The sequence below is a fragment of the Linepithema humile genome, chromosome 7, assembly GCF_040581485.1.
Source record: "Linepithema humile isolate Giens D197 chromosome 7, Lhum_UNIL_v1.0, whole genome shotgun sequence".
In the NCBI taxonomy this organism is placed as follows: domain Eukaryota; kingdom Metazoa; phylum Arthropoda; class Insecta; order Hymenoptera; family Formicidae; genus Linepithema; species Linepithema humile.
In genome coordinates this window covers 8136046-8152364 of record NC_090134.1, presented here as the reverse complement: position 1 = coordinate 8152364, position 16319 = coordinate 8136046, and the positions used below count along the sequence as shown (strand labels likewise).

General features: G+C 50.2%; 1 protein-coding gene across 6 annotated transcripts in view; it reads left to right on the top strand.

Annotated features, from left to right (window-relative positions):
* The window catches only part of sv (shaven), a 154951-nt gene that overhangs the window by 117507 nt on the left and 21125 nt on the right, over positions 1 to 16319 (top strand). For 5 of the 6 annotated variants that reach the window (XM_067359862.1, XM_067359865.1, XM_012373231.2 and 2 more), the window contains 2 exons: positions 7606 to 7771; positions 10945 to 11142. In XM_067359862.1, coding sequence (XP_067215963.1) covers positions 7606 to 7771; positions 10945 to 11142 — 364 coding nt within the window. Of the gene's footprint in view, positions 1 to 2096; positions 3279 to 7605; positions 7772 to 10944; positions 11143 to 16319 lie in introns of those variants that run through there. The other variant, XM_067359866.1, reaches the window with a different exon arrangement.

The following is a 16319-nucleotide window of genomic DNA, read 5'->3' as shown; positions in this document are numbered from 1 at the left end:
GCTGACCGCATCTTCCGGGCGATCCGGCCCGTGCGGCTCGGAACGGGGGCTCCAGTCCTTCCCAGCGTAATAATTTAGTAAGGTGGTGGCACTCGGCAATCCCGTTTGCTACTCCCAACGGTGCGAAATAAATAAATATATATATGTATATTTTTTTTATTTTTTTTTATAAGAATTCTATTTTATGTTCTATATATTGTAATTAGTATTGCTCGAGAATTTGATCAAATTTAATGTTCTCATCTCTAGTTAATTTAATAAAAAATTCAAATACGTACGAATAAAACAGAAATGAATCGAAAGATATGAATAATATAAAGACGAGCGGATGTATTTACGAGCGGCGAACGCCGAATGGTTGGTAGCGTTCGAACTTTTAAGCATCATAAACTGCAAGTCTCTTCCGGCGAATAAGTATCTATATTTCACGATACGTATCATGTCCGAGAATAAGTTCCCAAGGAACGCGTCGCAGGAGAGCGAGTACGCCGGTTCGTGAACCAGTATACACCGCGCCCCACCTTCGGCTTCCCCACCCTATCGCTCGCGACTTGCAGATTGCGAGGCCCTTTTCTCCCTCGGTCACCTTGGCCATCCCTCCGCGACCCGCGTGCGGCGTCCACGGCGTTTGTCTCCACGTAATCAGTCTCGTAATTAGTCGCGGCGATGCATGCCGCGGGACGTCGCGCGATACGCTCTGAGAGCCTAATCCTTCCAGTGTGCCAAGTTATAACATCGTAATGCAAACGGGAGTCGTATGCAACGTCGTGTCTGGACAGTTATTACGAACCAAGCCAAAATATCTTCAGATTGCTCTTGGCGTCGTCGCATTTTAGTGAACCACTAAAGATTTCACGCGAAAAATGATTCTTATAAAACTGCATACGTAAGTAATAAAAGAAAAAATAATTGACAAGCAAAATACTTCGAGACGAGAGGCCGCAGAATTTCGCTAAATTTTTCCCCGTTGAAGAAGGAATGATCGAGAAACGTGTAATCTCTGGCGTAGCATCGCTGGCAATACACCAGTCGAGCAGCATTAATTTTTAAATATTTGACTGCATGGCTCTTCATCCGGCTATTGTTCCTTTTTGTCCCTATCTCTGCGACGGTAAACAAGTTTATTGCCATTCGATATCTCTAAACTGCTCTTTACAAACGAGGATCGATAGAGTGAATAAATGATAGCGACGCGAAGAACCAAATGAAGACAATCGAAAAGGAAAGTCGTCAGCGGAGCGATTTCATGGAAAGTACGGAGAGTGTACGAAAACTGTGCGAAATTCGAAGACCGCGATTGCTGCGAAATTTGTCGTGAAATCGCTAACGACAAATCGACGAACTACGCGTTTTATTCACCCTTAACACCGCGCGCTTCTATCCTCATCGCCCACTCCGGTTTCTCTTTCATCGATCGGTGATCGACGCGTGCCGCGATCAATTCCGCAGGACGGAGTGCTGCGCGCCGTAATAACGGCCGTGCGGAGGAGAGGAACTGGAGCGACGGAGGGTAACTTTTAAATAAATAAAATCGATAGGGCGCGACATCGTATCCGTGGGAGCCCAAGAGGTACGACCTCCACTCTCCGTCTCTCTTTTTCTCTCTTCTCGCGGAGAAGAGGGACACTCTCATGAATAAGCAGTGCTCACGGGGGTGTGCGCCGCGTGATTTCGCGCGGGACTGTTGGCGGTAGACCAGCCGGCGAGCGTTTATTTCGCGCTCGCCTTCGTCTCTCTACCATCCTCGAAGATCCTCCGTCCTCCGCCCTGCCGCCTCTCGTCCGCCCGCCGCCGGCGCCCCGCGCGCGCCCGAGCCCACCGTGTCCCGTTCCCGCCGCCGCGATACCAATAACGAGGTTATCCCGCGCGACGCCGCCGCCGTTTCCGTAGAAACCCCTCGTCGCAGGGCGATCTCCCACCAGAGCGCCGCGTCGCGTCGACCAATCGGGCCGGGCTGGATGCTGATCGAGGGATGCAAAAGGCGGGGTCGCGCGCCGCGTGGGGATGAAAGCTCGCCGGCGCGAGGCGGGGGTCGAAAAGCTGTCCGAAGTCACGTGTGTCCGTCGGCAGAAGCCACCTTCGTGCTCCACGACGTCGTCGGCCCGGTACGCCGTGACGACACGGCACGGCACGACACGACACCGCTTCCTTCGCGGGGAGGCGCGAAAGTTACCGCGGCGGCTGATAACGATAACGATAGACGGTGAGACCGAGAGGTGCCTCTTCTCTCTGCCTCCTGAAGATACGCGCGAATCCGCGAAGAATTTCGCGCTGAGCCCTCGGCCTCTTTGTTTTATGTGTCCGGTAAACCAGTTCACGATTGTTCATCACCTGTCAATGATGCGCCGGATGAATGTCGTTGCGTCGGATGACGCAACGCATTCTGCGACACCATCCTGAGAAAATCCGCATCTCAGCGCGCGTTTATTCATCGACTACAGTGATAAACATTGATTGTCCGCTGAAACGTTGAGCATGTCATGAATTGTCAGATTGCGACGTACGGAGAGGAAAAAACACACTCGGGTGTCGACTGGACCAATTGGATGCAGTGAGCTGGATTGGTGATTGTGGCGAACGATAAGAGCAGTGCTCCCGTCCAGTATGTGCAACTGTCATATCTGAAGTGTATCGCGCACGCTTGTCGAAGAAACGTCCGTACTTTCAATCGCGTCATTAATCGCATAAGAACGGGGAATTGCATAAGGATTACGTGCAATAATCTGTCGCGGAAAGGAGAGTTGGAGTTGGTACTGTAAAAGCGCGCAAGTGGAAGTTCGCACACGTGAGACTCGAACGAACACCGAACACTTTCGGACGATGTTGTGAATGGTGGTGCCGAGAAACTGCGAGGTTCGCGTACATCAGACTCGACTTCTCTTTCACGGGACAGAGCGCGACAGGACTCGGCGCTTGATTCACCGAAGATGAGGCGACGGCCGACCGGGTGTCCGCAGCAGCCACCCGTCGCTCGGCACAAAGACGCTCCTGATGACAGTCATTGTACCGCGTCGCCTTAGACCCGGCCTGCCTCGTTCGCGTAAAAAAAGGGACGAGAGCCACTTCTGGGAGCGCGCGAGAAGTCTTTATCGGCGGTCAATAGGACCGCCGGTCCTTCACATGCGCCTCGCATATTACATATAAATCTGCTACGCTCCGGGAAAGGCAGGCACCTGGATCCCCGATGGCCGTCGGGCCCGGAAGTGCCGCGATGGACCTCAGCACTACTCTGAGTAGTGCCTACCGATACAATCAGAACATGATGGAATATTACACCTGTAAGATATCCAGCTCCTTATATTTTAAATATCTCTTATCGCTAATGCAATCCTTTCTTCATTCTCTTTTTTTCTCTGGCTGCTGGAAGCGAGATTAATCACGAATCTGCTAATATCCGATGCATTTCAAACTTGATTATGTTATAATCTTTTAAGATTTATTGATATAATGTTGTTTTATTTAGAGTTCACTTCTTCCGCTATCTCGCCAAGCGACCGATTGATCGCAACATTACATTCGATAGCATCGAGTGTGTGTTCAAGCGTCAGGATTCTATTATTCTAGTTTTCAATTCTAAGCTCACATTAATAACTGTTTGCGTCAAGCGACAACCATGACGGAACGATCTTAATCGCTTCTATAAATGAATCTAACCTTGTGGCTGAGAAGTTTTTCTTTACGGATAGTTTTTTCCGATACTTTCAATCTATCGTTTGTATTCTTTATATTTTATATAAGAAACGCGATTGAGAGCTGCGCATAAATGTAGATGCGATTGTCGATGGATATCGCCAGCCGACGCAAGAAGAACCGCGAAACGCGCGTTTCTGCGTGCAAAACGATCGCACGATTTCTCCTGGAGTTTGCCGTCGATTAAATAGAACAAGCAGGACAGACGGAGAAGAGACGCGAGATCTCCGCGGTGTCGGTGGGTAAACGAGAGTGCGAAAACAAGAAATCCGATGGCCTTCGATCGCTAACCGAGCCGTAGCGGTACCGACACCGACGAAAAACTAAACCGCAATCGTTGCAATTGACGATTTGCGTAGAAGCCGTTTGCGGAGGCCTCTCTTTTCTCCTAAATTTCTAGAGAAACATTGTGCGCATCCGAGATATCGTAGCTTTTATAATAATCCGCTTGCATTTTTCCAGAACTTAAATTTAAACGAATAATCTGTAATTATCTGTAATTCATAATTTAGTATAATTGTAAATTGTTGCTGAATAATTTTTCACGCGAGAGATTATCTGGAACATTACACGGAAATAACAAGTTAGCCAATCCACGGGCTTTTCCGTCCAATTAGCAGTCGGACCATATTAATTAGACGAGTTCGAGTATCGCTTTAAAGTTGCTGCATTCGGAATCACCGCGCGTACCGTTTATGGACATTCGTTAAATCTGACGGAATATAATAATTATGAAGCATTAGCAAGAACGACGGCGACGATCATCGGTCGTGTCGGATTATATCGTAAAATCGATTTGTAGAGAATCTTAAATGTTTTTACAACATTAAAACTTTAGAAGCACTGGAATTTTTCTCTATCGCAATACGTTATCTCACTATTATTCGTTAAATAGCTTATATATTGCCACTAAACAGCTCGACAAAATCTTTATTATCATTAATGACATTAGTGGAACGTTCACACGTTTCGCAATTACCGATATGACCGATCTGAATACGAGAGCGATCCCATAAAATTTCCAAGTAACGCACGCCGTATCGACGAATTGCATTTCTGCGCGTATTTTTCTAGCCATCGAGTAATAAAGTCCGTCGTATTCGGGCGTATCGGCAATACGTAACGCCGAGGCGTAATGTAATACGGGAACAAAGCAGCGCGATGTTGGAGAAATATCGAGTGACTGTACGGGAATCTATATCAAAGTTCTTGGCTTCCGACATATATACACACATGCACTGAGAGCCGCCGATCGTGTATCACCGGGCCTCATTTTATTGGCTCTGGAAACTCTTCTGGACCGGTCGCTTCATTCTGCGAGCGTAGAAAAGTGGAGCAGGGGAAACCGTACAAGTTGCACATGTGTGATCGAGGGATTTTTTAACAAATAAAATTCTCAGATCTCGCAATACACATTCGGATTAATCCTGCATATTTTTGCAGTTACGATTATCGCCTGCCTGTGTAATATCTTAATATCAAGAACGTGTAAATATTCGCATAAATATGCCGTGCGTCATAAATATCTTAAGGAATTAGCTTTGATGAGATCTGATGAGAGATAACGGAAACCGGATCAACATCTCATTTCGCGATCATCTCAGATCGCGACGAGATTTCAAGGATATCGTTAACGTGGCAGTGGCCATTGCGACGCGGCATGTTCGTAATGAAAATATAATAGCGACTCGGCCGATGGGAATCGCGTTCGTCCGGAAGTAGTCCGCAGCAGCTCGGCGCTCAGCCAGGTCGCTTTATTTTGCATCCAAGTTTTTATACCGGCGGCTCGAATCGCGATTGATTGGGAATCGCTATCGGCTTTCTCCGATTGCCCGTCGAAATGGTGATAAAACCGATTTTATCGAGTCACGAACTTCGATATAATTCGACGAAATTGCATGCTGATTGATGATCGTGAGCGCATCGTATCAAATGGCGCTTTCATGGAATATATTTCTATTAAAACACACTGTGCAAATCAGAAAGATAAAACCGAGAATAAAATAAACATCATTGATTTTATTTTGCCTGAGCACAATCGACTTGTCGGGTCTTTTTATTCCATTTATTCCGATTTTTACTCTACGATACTTTCTGCAAAATAAAATCCCGCATTTCTTGATACGATATTCTCGCTGCGGGAAAAGTTGCAGCGCGTAAAGGCAATAATAGGAACACTATGCAGGATTAGTCGGAACACTGCGACGTCTCTTGATTCGACGTATCACAGAAGTGCGGAACGGAGCGGCGGCAATAAGCTCCGGCGACACGGCGGCCAGTTTGCAGCGACGGCAGCGAAATCCGTAGTAGCGAGCGGTGGCGGTGGCGGTGGCCAGTCGATTCGGGGGTGGTCCAGGCCGGACCCAGAGCCCTCGTATAGCTGTGGTCAGCAGGCGTGACGGCGTGTGTGCGCGCGTGTAGGGTAGTCATGGTGCTTTCGCCCTGGCAATGCCACCATGATCCCGACGACTATCCCCCTGACTACCGGCCGCGCCGCGGGGGATGCGACCATAAACGCGAGAGCGAATTGATTTGCGACCGGAAAGCGCGTATCGTTTCCAGTAATGATCGCGGAGACCTCATTGTCTTCGTGCGACGGCAGCGAGATCATCGGGTGAGCGACGCGATATACGGTCGAACGGTCGAAAAAAAACGTCGCGGTTCACGCCTCATAGATCTCACGGTGTTATCGTAATTACGAAAGCCCCCTTCGAATGGAAACGTGCGCACGACGACGGCGGCGATGCCGCTCGTTACTGCTCGTTTGATTCATTTCTTTGAATTAGCTGCACATTAAATCATAAATGCAAATGTAAATATTTGGAAAAGACACTGCAATATTTGCTTCACTTTAGTATCTTGTAAAAATAATTGCAATATTTAACTCAATTAGCGTTAGGAATTTTATATTCCGATCTCGTGCAACTGCACTTATCTTGATGTGTTTGTCGGAACAAGTGTCGAAGAGGGAGAAAATATTCGACATAAGAGCAACAGTGGCCGACTTAACTCATCGTCGCCGAGGGGTCGTCGAAAACAACGATGATCATCGAATCATCGGTGCAGTGGCACGAACAGAGAGACATATGTCGCGACGCAGAACCCTCCATTACGATATTGGCTGCAACTTATCGCGTTAGGCGGCTTTAATGCGCGAAAATGAAGCCTGCGAACGCGGCGCCGTGGAGCAGACTCGAGTGGCAGCGGGGGGTAAATTAATAATAATGAATGCTCTCGCACAACATTGACCCTGGAACTCGTTTCTCGATGCCGCGAAAATGATCAACCGACTGAAATATTAAAGTGCACGCGGCGCATCCCGCCTGCGCGCTTTATTACGTCATTATCATTATTACGACGCGTCATAAATCTATGCGTAATTTCCCAAATCAATTGGGATTAATTCGGAACGGATGCAAAGGTATAACACAACGAATCATTACTTTTAAAATCAATAAAGCGTGAGAGACAAGTCGCTCTCTCGGTAGAAAGTTCCCGCCGGCGAACGGTACAGCATTCTTCCACGGAATCTGTCAAGTGGAATGATTCCGCGGCGATAGACCGCTTCGAGAGGAGATTTACATTGGCGTTCGCGATCCGTTCTGCCGGCTTCCCTTAACGATTGTGAATCTAGCGCGCGCGTGAAACCCGATTCGCACTCAAATCGCGCTTAACGCCGTGATTTCACGGCAGATTGTTCACGGCACGATTGACACGTCGACCTTTCAAATCCGGCATTAACGCCGTTCAAAATCGACGAAAGTGTATACAAATGCCATTTGTATACACTTTTCTTCGTATATTCATACATTGTACATTTCTTCGGAGTTTAATCAGTGAAAATTGCAATTTATTGTCGGATTTAAGTTGCCGAGATCTACTCGACTAATGCGTTATCGATCTTCGTTTTTCCAGGTCACGGCGGAGTCAACCAGCTCGGTGGCGTCTTTGTGAACGGAAGGCCCCTACCGGATGTAGTCAGGCAGAGGATCGTTGAGCTCGCGCACAGCGGCGTCCGACCATGCGACATTTCGAGACAACTCAGGGTATCTCACGGCTGTGTATCCAAGATACTGTCGAGGTGAGTACCGACACACGTATCCGTTACAACCGCAGTCTCCCGTCGAACACACCTCGGTCCGACGGCGGCGCGCAAGATGGGATCGTTAATGCAAACGCGCCAAGTTCTCGAGAAAATCAGGTCTCAAGATTAAATATTATCTTATTTGTCGAAAAAGGCAACCTATTTTGTCGGCACAACCGAATAAGTATATTCTGCGGCGAATTAACCGAAAGACATCCGAGACATAATCGTTCCGAAAATCGCATTTGCCAAGTCGAGAGAGCGGATAACGAGGCAAACAACGTCGTCGAAGGGCCAGTGATTTACGAGAGGAAATCGAGTTTGTCTTGCCAAACGCAACACCGCAATTTCCGCGTCGCGGAGTGGCCAAGGTCGTTGGAATCGCGGGCGGAAACAGGAAGAGGCAAAAAACGGGAGAAGAGACCGCTCTCGTCGAAGTGATTTAATTAAAGACGCTGTTAGGACCGCGCGAGGCAAACGAACCCGAAGAGAGAGAAGGCGCGACGGGGGGACGACGAAGCCGGAAGGAAGGAACCGGCCCCCTCGCTCTCGCGACGCGGGGTTGCCCGGACGATATGCGGTTTCCATGTTTTTTCCACCCTCCGACCCCCCTCGCCCCGCGCCGCTACATAACGGGTGGCCTCGTGCCGCTTTGATGGGCGAATGTCATTCCCGTCCCCCGCGCCGGCCGAATATCATTGTCATATACGCGCTCTTTCACGAATCACGCATAATAAAGGACGGGAGTTATTTACCGCCGCGCGGCTAAAGTTACCGTTTCCTCTTCCTTTCGCCGGCTCGGACCCTCTTTTCGACGGCGATCGAATCGGAGAAACGAGACTTTGTCATTAGCAGTGCGCGCGTGATGCGATCCGTCGCTCAGATTTCGCCGGCGCGTCAAAATATTGGAGATTAAATTTAAACCTTTTCGGGGACTCTCCCGGCACTGCGGGATCCGGAAGTTATGTCACAAAGAATCGGGGAGCAGTGCAACTTTGTTAACAGCCCGACAGCGCGAACGACGCGAGCGTCTGTGTTTTACGCGTTGCTAAATTTAGACGCGGACTCCTCGACGCTCGTGCTCAAGCTAAGTACAAAGTTCTTCCGCGTCGTGTATGTGGCATGCGATTTTATGGCTCGAAAGTACGGCGAAAACGGCCTTAGGGCCGCTCGACGACGTTGTTAGCGGCGACGCGCGGTTTACGCAGTCACGCGTCACTGATACGACGAGGACGCCGCGACGGCCGATTCGCCGAATCTAAATACAGCGAGACCGGATACCAGTTTTTCAGCCGAAGCGAGGGTTCGTAAAATCGTCGACGAAGCCGGCGTTGAAAAGCCCGACACCGAGGTGACCCCACGAAATCGAGTCCATCCCCCCGTTTGCCCGGAAAACCTTTTCTCGGCCGTCGCCGCGGAGAGACACAAAGTGCTCTTCTTCTTCTTTAGGGTCGCGAAGGAAGAAACGCGAGAGGATCGTCGTCGTCGTCGTCGTTTCATCGTTCTTTGTGTCACGTTTGCGAGCCCGCTTGTGTATTCTGGACACACCGCGGATTCCGGGGACCGCGCAAAGCGTTGTGACTCGATTCCCGCGAAACGTAGCGACGCATCTTCGCTCGTTCACATTGTACATTGCCAATGTTCGATTTGTAACTCAATTAGCGATCGAATATAACGCAATTTCCGCAATGTGTTTTATGATTGTAGGCGTGTTCCTCGATTTAACGCTGCGCCTTTTAGCGTGACGTTTAATGTGAAAATCGGCACAAGGCAGCGCGGCCTCGTAACGATGGGCGTAAATAATGCCATTTTTCCACGGAGGTGGCGTTTTCGATTTCGCGCAAGACTGTTTCGAATCCATTTAAATCGGAATTAATGCGGCAAGGGTGAGTAACGCATCGGCGACGGCAAGGTCGGGTCTGAAAAATCGCGCGATCTAATAGCCATTTCACGGTGGAGGCGGAACAAAGGGGACGACGTATCAACGGGTGAGCATTGCCATGTGGGCCTGCAATGGGGCTTCACACCAGATATGATCGTAATAATTTCGCGGGGATGGCGTAACCCAGGCCTGTTTATGAGCGCCCGATCGTGTAATGCTTTTAGGCACAGGTTCACGATCGACCGTTTTATTCCGACGATCGTATAATAAAATAGTGCTAAATAGATTAATACAATGTCGAAGGCAATTTCAGAAAATGGTAGATTTTTTACCGGGAGATACAATTCGTGCCGCAATAATAGAAACATGTTACAATTTTAGAACTTTCATTCCTCCGCCACAATCAATATTCATATAAAGAATCAGTGTCGCAAACGAATATAATTCGACTCAGCAATCCGAGCTCCATTTTTCCTGTGACACGCAACGCAAAAAACCTGTTACGATGCTTTTATTCGCGCAAATATTTTTCACCGAAAAACGCGAAGGTCTAATACTGGAGTGCGCGTACATGTTCCGCACAGACACACACGCGGCACATCTCTACGCAGGGACACACGTACGTGAAATTGACTAAATATCCAGTGTGTATGAGTCGACGCCGATGCCGACGCCGACGCTGGCGGCGGCGGCGGACCCACATCCATCAAGGCGGCCCACAAGCGGACCATTATTGCGGGCTATCCGGCGTAATTGAATTTAAGCACGAGCGAAGATATTATTTAACTAATTAAGCACAAAGGGCGCGTTCACGGCGAGCCAATCGCGATCGCCCATCTCGCGCGCGTTGCATACGCGCCCCGCCGATGGGAGGCCCGGGAGAAGAGTGCGCGAGCGAGAGGGAGCGAGGAGAGGTCCGAAGGGCAGAGAGAAAGAGAGAGAGAAAGAGAGAAAGGGAGGTAACAGCGGGAGGCCAGAAGCCGTTTGTTTTAAAACAGCCGGTCGTTGACGCGCCGCTGGACGGCGATTCGTTATTCCGACGTTGGCCGCCCACCGCGGGAAAAACGTCCGTTCCTCTCTCTTTTTCCCCTCTTCCTCGCCCGTGTTCCGTGATAGTGCGAAAGAGAGAAAGAGAAGGAGAGGCGAATTTGGCGAACTTTGGCGACCGACCTCTTGTCGGCGACCGCGCTTTCGAGTGTAGTTTAAAGAGCCGATCGAAGAGCCTTTCTTCCGCGTTCTTTTTCACCAGAATTGATTATAATGTTATGTGAATTTCTTGATTTAACAGGTATTATGAGACCGGGAGCTTCAAGGCTGGTGTCATAGGCGGCTCCAAGCCGAAGGTGGCAACGCCGCCGGTCGTCGAGGCGATCGCCAATTACAAGAGAGACAATCCGACGATGTTCGCGTGGGAGATCCGGGACAGATTACTGTCCGAAGGCATTTGCTCGCAAGACAACGTGCCATCCGTCTCCTCTATCAATCGGTAAGTCGACGTTTCGTTCACAAAATTATCCCCGCGCAATTTAAAGCAATCCGCGTCTTATCGAGAAATGTAACCGCGTTCTCGCTAATCGCCGACCGAAGGCGGACAAATAGCGTCGTTCCCGATGATTACTCGACGAATCGCGACATATGCTCCGTCCAATCGTCCGGCGATCGGTTATCGCGCGAACTCGCGTGCACCCTCGCGCGTGCATCGAGATAAGTGCGCACCCGGTCCGGTCACCCCGATCCCATTGACCTTTCGCAGGTTCCTTCGGGACTCGGGCCGATTAATTCAAGTGTTTTTGCGTTGGCGAGCAACGGAACACGAGTACAATGTTGAGGGGAGGGAGAGCAGACCGCCCTTACGAGGGCGACGGGGAGCGAATTCCCGCGGGACGGCATTACAGCGTATCAGCACCGCGCAAACTGAACGACTCGGTCCCCTTTCGGGCCAACAGAGAGGCTACAAAAGTACACACAGCGGGAAGAGGAATGCGCGGGTAGAAAGGGCGGGCAGAAGAGATCGGGAGAAGGAGACACCGGGGTACCCATTGATTGGGGCTCGCATATGTCCCGAGATTTAATCAGTCGCTACTTAAGACCTTATCTCCCGCCCGTTTCACAAGGGCCGCCGCCGGTCCGCTCTCCTTCTCTCTCACTCGCCGAGTCTCAATCTCGCGTCTCACCCACACACGCAGCCGCTAATGAAATGGAGCGTAATGCGAATCGAATTGCCAGCAAGTGAAATCCACTAACGCGATTTCCGCGGGCCGCAGCCGCTAATGGAAACGCACGCAAATGAGTTAGCACCCACGTAACGACGTAAGTGCGCGGCCGCTTATTTAAATTCCGCGGCGCGGTCGCGCGCGAGGGATCAGGTCGGTCAAGATTGGGCGCGCGATTTATTCTTTTCCAAGGATTTTTGCTGCTGAGAAAATTCCTTCAGCCGTCAAATAGCAATTCTCAATTTCTGTAATCAATTTTTTTTATCCGTGATAATTCTTTTTTATTTATTTTTTTTTCTTATACGTCACACATTTTTCTTCGCATATGATAATTAGAGCTCAACCTGCATAAAGTAATTATTGCATCACTAGAGAGAGTTTTAATAAACTCGCATAACTGCGAGTTACTCAAATGGAAAGCAATCAACGCTTCACCGTCGCATTCTCCAATCGTCCTTTCGTCGGAATCGCTCTCCTTTTTTTTTTTCCCGCGATTATAAGAGGTACTCCCGCGCGTACTTCCACTCCTACGCTGCGCGCGCGTCGCGCGGTCACGGTAGCGTGAAACGCGGGCGTATGTAGGTACAGGAATTACTTTCTGGCCGAGGTTTTCGATGTGTCTAGGATTGCAGTCGAGGGTGCGGGCGGTGGCTTGTTGCTCGAGTGACTCCTCCACCTCCGGCCCCACCTCCGGCACACGCTCTCTCGTCTCCTCCTGACTCCGCGCTCCCTCTCGCTTCCGCCGCCACCCTTCTCGGCCACTCGGTCTTCCTCTCTCGCCGCCGCGACTCCTTTTCCTCCGCGTCCCCGTCTTCCCCCCCGCGACCCGGGGCCCAGATGGCGGGTATTGATCTGAATCCGGAGAGCAGATCGCCTGGAAAAACTTACCCCGCGGATACTTACCTACCTACCTACCAACCTATCTACCCACCTCGCTCCGCTATCTACATGCACCTATCCAACGTACCATCACCCACTCACGTACGGCGCCCGCAACCTTCCTTCCGCCCTATCCATTCGGCGCGGGTAAGTGCATTTCCGTTTCGGCGACTTGCGGAGAGAAACTCGCGCGGCGTGTCCCCTCGGAAAATAGCCGCGCGCTCGGCGCGTACGCGTTAATTCGGCAACGATTGATAAAGAGACGGATTCTTAATGACTATATTTCGCAAAGCGTTGATGCGGAAAGCATGATGGTTCCAGTCCGATACGGACAGACGCGGAATTCATCGGAATGACAATGCGTTTCGGAGAGAAGAAAGTAAGAACGGCATGACGGCGCAGAGATTGACGCTTTACAGCTTTATTTCGTACGAGTGTTTCTCGCAAACAACACGGCGATTCTTAAACAATCATAGGCAATTGGTGAAGTGAGAGAGAGAGAGAGAGAGAGAGAGAGAGAGAGAGGGAGAGAGAAGCGAAGATGGGAAAGAATAGCGAGCGAAAACTTGGAAATCGATCGAATCGTGCTTTCATCGACGAACCTTCGGCGCGCAGCTGGAAGTTAGTTTAGAGAAAAAGAGTACGAAGAGAGAGGAAGAGAGAGAGAGAAAGACAGAAAGGTTTCTCGATATCAAGCAGGATTTTACCGCGAAGAAACAGGAACTGGGTGCATCAGCGGCCGTAGCGCGCCGGGATTTCTACCATTATGAGCGTGTCCCGGTTTTTCTAGCTTCGAGGTAGCTTTCGGGGTAGAGAAATAATGATACAGCTAATATAATGTATTGTCCTGCTTTGCCGGGGCACTTCGAAATGAGACCGTCCGCAAGCGTCGGGATAGAAGGAGAAGCAGCGAGAGCGGCGGAGACGGCGCGAGGTAAAAAAGGCGGACGAGGAGAGCGCAATAATGGAGTGGCTTTCGCGAAAAATAACAGTTATATATCCCGTGTATGAGACGGGATTGAGAAGAGCGGAAAAACAGACGAAAAACGGAGAGAAGATTGGACGCTAACAGTTCCGAGCCTCTTCTTTATTCGCCGAAGACGCCGACGCAGCGACTTCTTCCTATTGTTCTCTTTGCGCGCTCTTTATGAATCGCGGAACGCCGGTCGTGATTAAAAAAAGAACGCTTCCTTCGCATGCTTCTTGCGAGAGAATGCCGTTTTTTTTTTCTCTCTCTTTTACTGAAAGGGATTTCGTGTCGTCGATTCGTTTAATGCATTTAGCGGATCGGAGGAGTATTAATCGGAAATCGCTTAGCGCGGATGAACACGAGAACCGGAGAAAAGGAGAAAAAGAGAAATGAAGAATATAAAATGCACAGATTTCGCACGTGATCGAAAAAGCGGAGCGCGTGCATTGCGAGAGCGCGACACCGAGGAGGATGAAAGCGGGAGAATCTCGAAGAAGAATGTATAAAGAGAGAAGTATCGCCGAAGAGGAGCTACGGTGAATTTCGGGAGGAAATATTGATAGGCTCAGCTTCGGCTGTGGAGTCACGGTCGAGTAGGCGGCTCTCTACCGAGGTCTATCTTACACGTATACAAACCCGCAGAAGCCCACCGCCCCTCTCGCAAACCACTCACTCACTCTCTCTCTCTCTCTCTCTCTCTCTCTCTCTCTGTCTTTCGTTCTCTTGGTGTCGATCCCTTTCTCTCTCCCTCGTCTTAGTCGGAGGAAGTCTCAGGAGCAGATCGATAAGGAGCGAGGTTCGCCCGAGAGCTTTACGCCGGGTTCACAGCCTCCTTCTTCTCGTTTCCTCGACGCAGCCTTCCGACGTCACGCTCTCGCGTGCCTCTCGCGTTCGCCCCCGAAGCCGCAAGCTACGACGGAGTCGATATCAGGGCCAAGGGAAGAAGCCGCCGCTCCCTTGACTTCCTGTTGTTCCGGTCGAGGATTCTCCGTTCGCGCGGCATACTAAAGCCTTGGACAACGCTCGGATGTCGAGCTTTTTGCAGCCTCTTTGCGCGATTTCATTGTGACTCGAGCGTTCTATTTTAATTTGTTAATTTTACTGATTCCGTCGTAATTTTTTACTAATTTTTAATATATCGGCAAATTAAATTTCGAGTACAATAAAGTTCACTTAAGATTTAAGCAGATCTACACGCGCGATCAATCGCGTCCTCGGCTTTAATTCGACGTAATGACCAGCGACGGCGACAACAGTTGGCAGGAAATCTGTCGCGTCGAACCTCGCCGGAATTGTATCAATCTGTCATCGCTCTTTCGCGCCGGTAGCGTCCGCTCCGCTCCTATCGCGCGACTCAATCTCCCGGCGCGAGGCGCAACCGGGCATCGCTTTGCTCTCCATTACTTCCATATCATTTCGCACCCCCGGAATCTGCCGCCGGAGGTGGCGGCACGGGAGCGGTCCGGGCCATATGGCTGACAATTCTCGTGGAGGACGCGAAAAGGCACGCACAGGGACGGCCAATAGGACGACTGCTACTTTCATGCCACTTTCGGCTTTCCGGCCGACGTCACCGGTATCTCCCTGTTCATCTTTCGGTTATTAAATTACATCCCCATAAATAATGCCCTGCCTACCTACCCCCCGACAGAGCTTATTTACTATTCCAGCGACAACACCGCGGGAGGATTCCTCTCCACCTCCGGGAAGCCGTCAAATCGTCGCATTTGTCATTTCGACTCGAGCCCGTTCGCCGAGAAGGGATCGATTTGCCATTTCGTATTCTTGACGGACGAGCAATTCCCGCGACGGATGCCGCATCGGCTGACGTATTGTCTCGACAGTATGAGATCGGAAAACTGCTTTGTCTTGTAAAAATTTCACGATGACGAGATCACCGATCTTGCTTCATTATCAATTTATTATTTTTCAATTTACCATTCGCTTGAAAAAATGTAACAGTACAATCAGTATCAGATTATAAATATCGAACCGAGTATGATTACAAATATCGAACGAAACTGTGTTTGAACGGCGGAGGTAAAAATCAAAGGTCCCTCTGCTGGAAAGAGCGACGGGATGTCGGTGTTTAAGCGAATAGCGGCGCACACACGGCCGCGGGGAGAACAATATGGTGCACCATAGTCGCGGGCTTCGTTAAAGCAGCCATATTTGCGGTACGCGGGAGCGAAAGGGAAGGCGGCCCTCCTACATTATCCGGCACGGCAGCACCCTCGGGGGTGGGCGGAGGATCCGGGGGATGGTAGCTCCCACGTTGGAAACGCCGGCAGCGGCGGCGGCGCGTATCCATAACCGTCCTTTGTCTGGATAACGCAATTATTACCGCGTTTCATCATACCCCTCCGGCCGAAATTAGCCCCAAATGAAGTTACAATTACGGTTCCTCCTCCCCCGCGCGGAGGGAAACCGTTACGAGAGAGACTTTGGGGCCGCGAGAAACGGCGACAATGACGACGACAATGACAACGACGACGACGACGACGACGACGACGTCGACGATGGTAGCGGCAACCGACGGCGCCGACGGTGGCGACGGCGACGCACGGGATCCAGGTTGCCGTGGAAACGTCAGAGGACAGA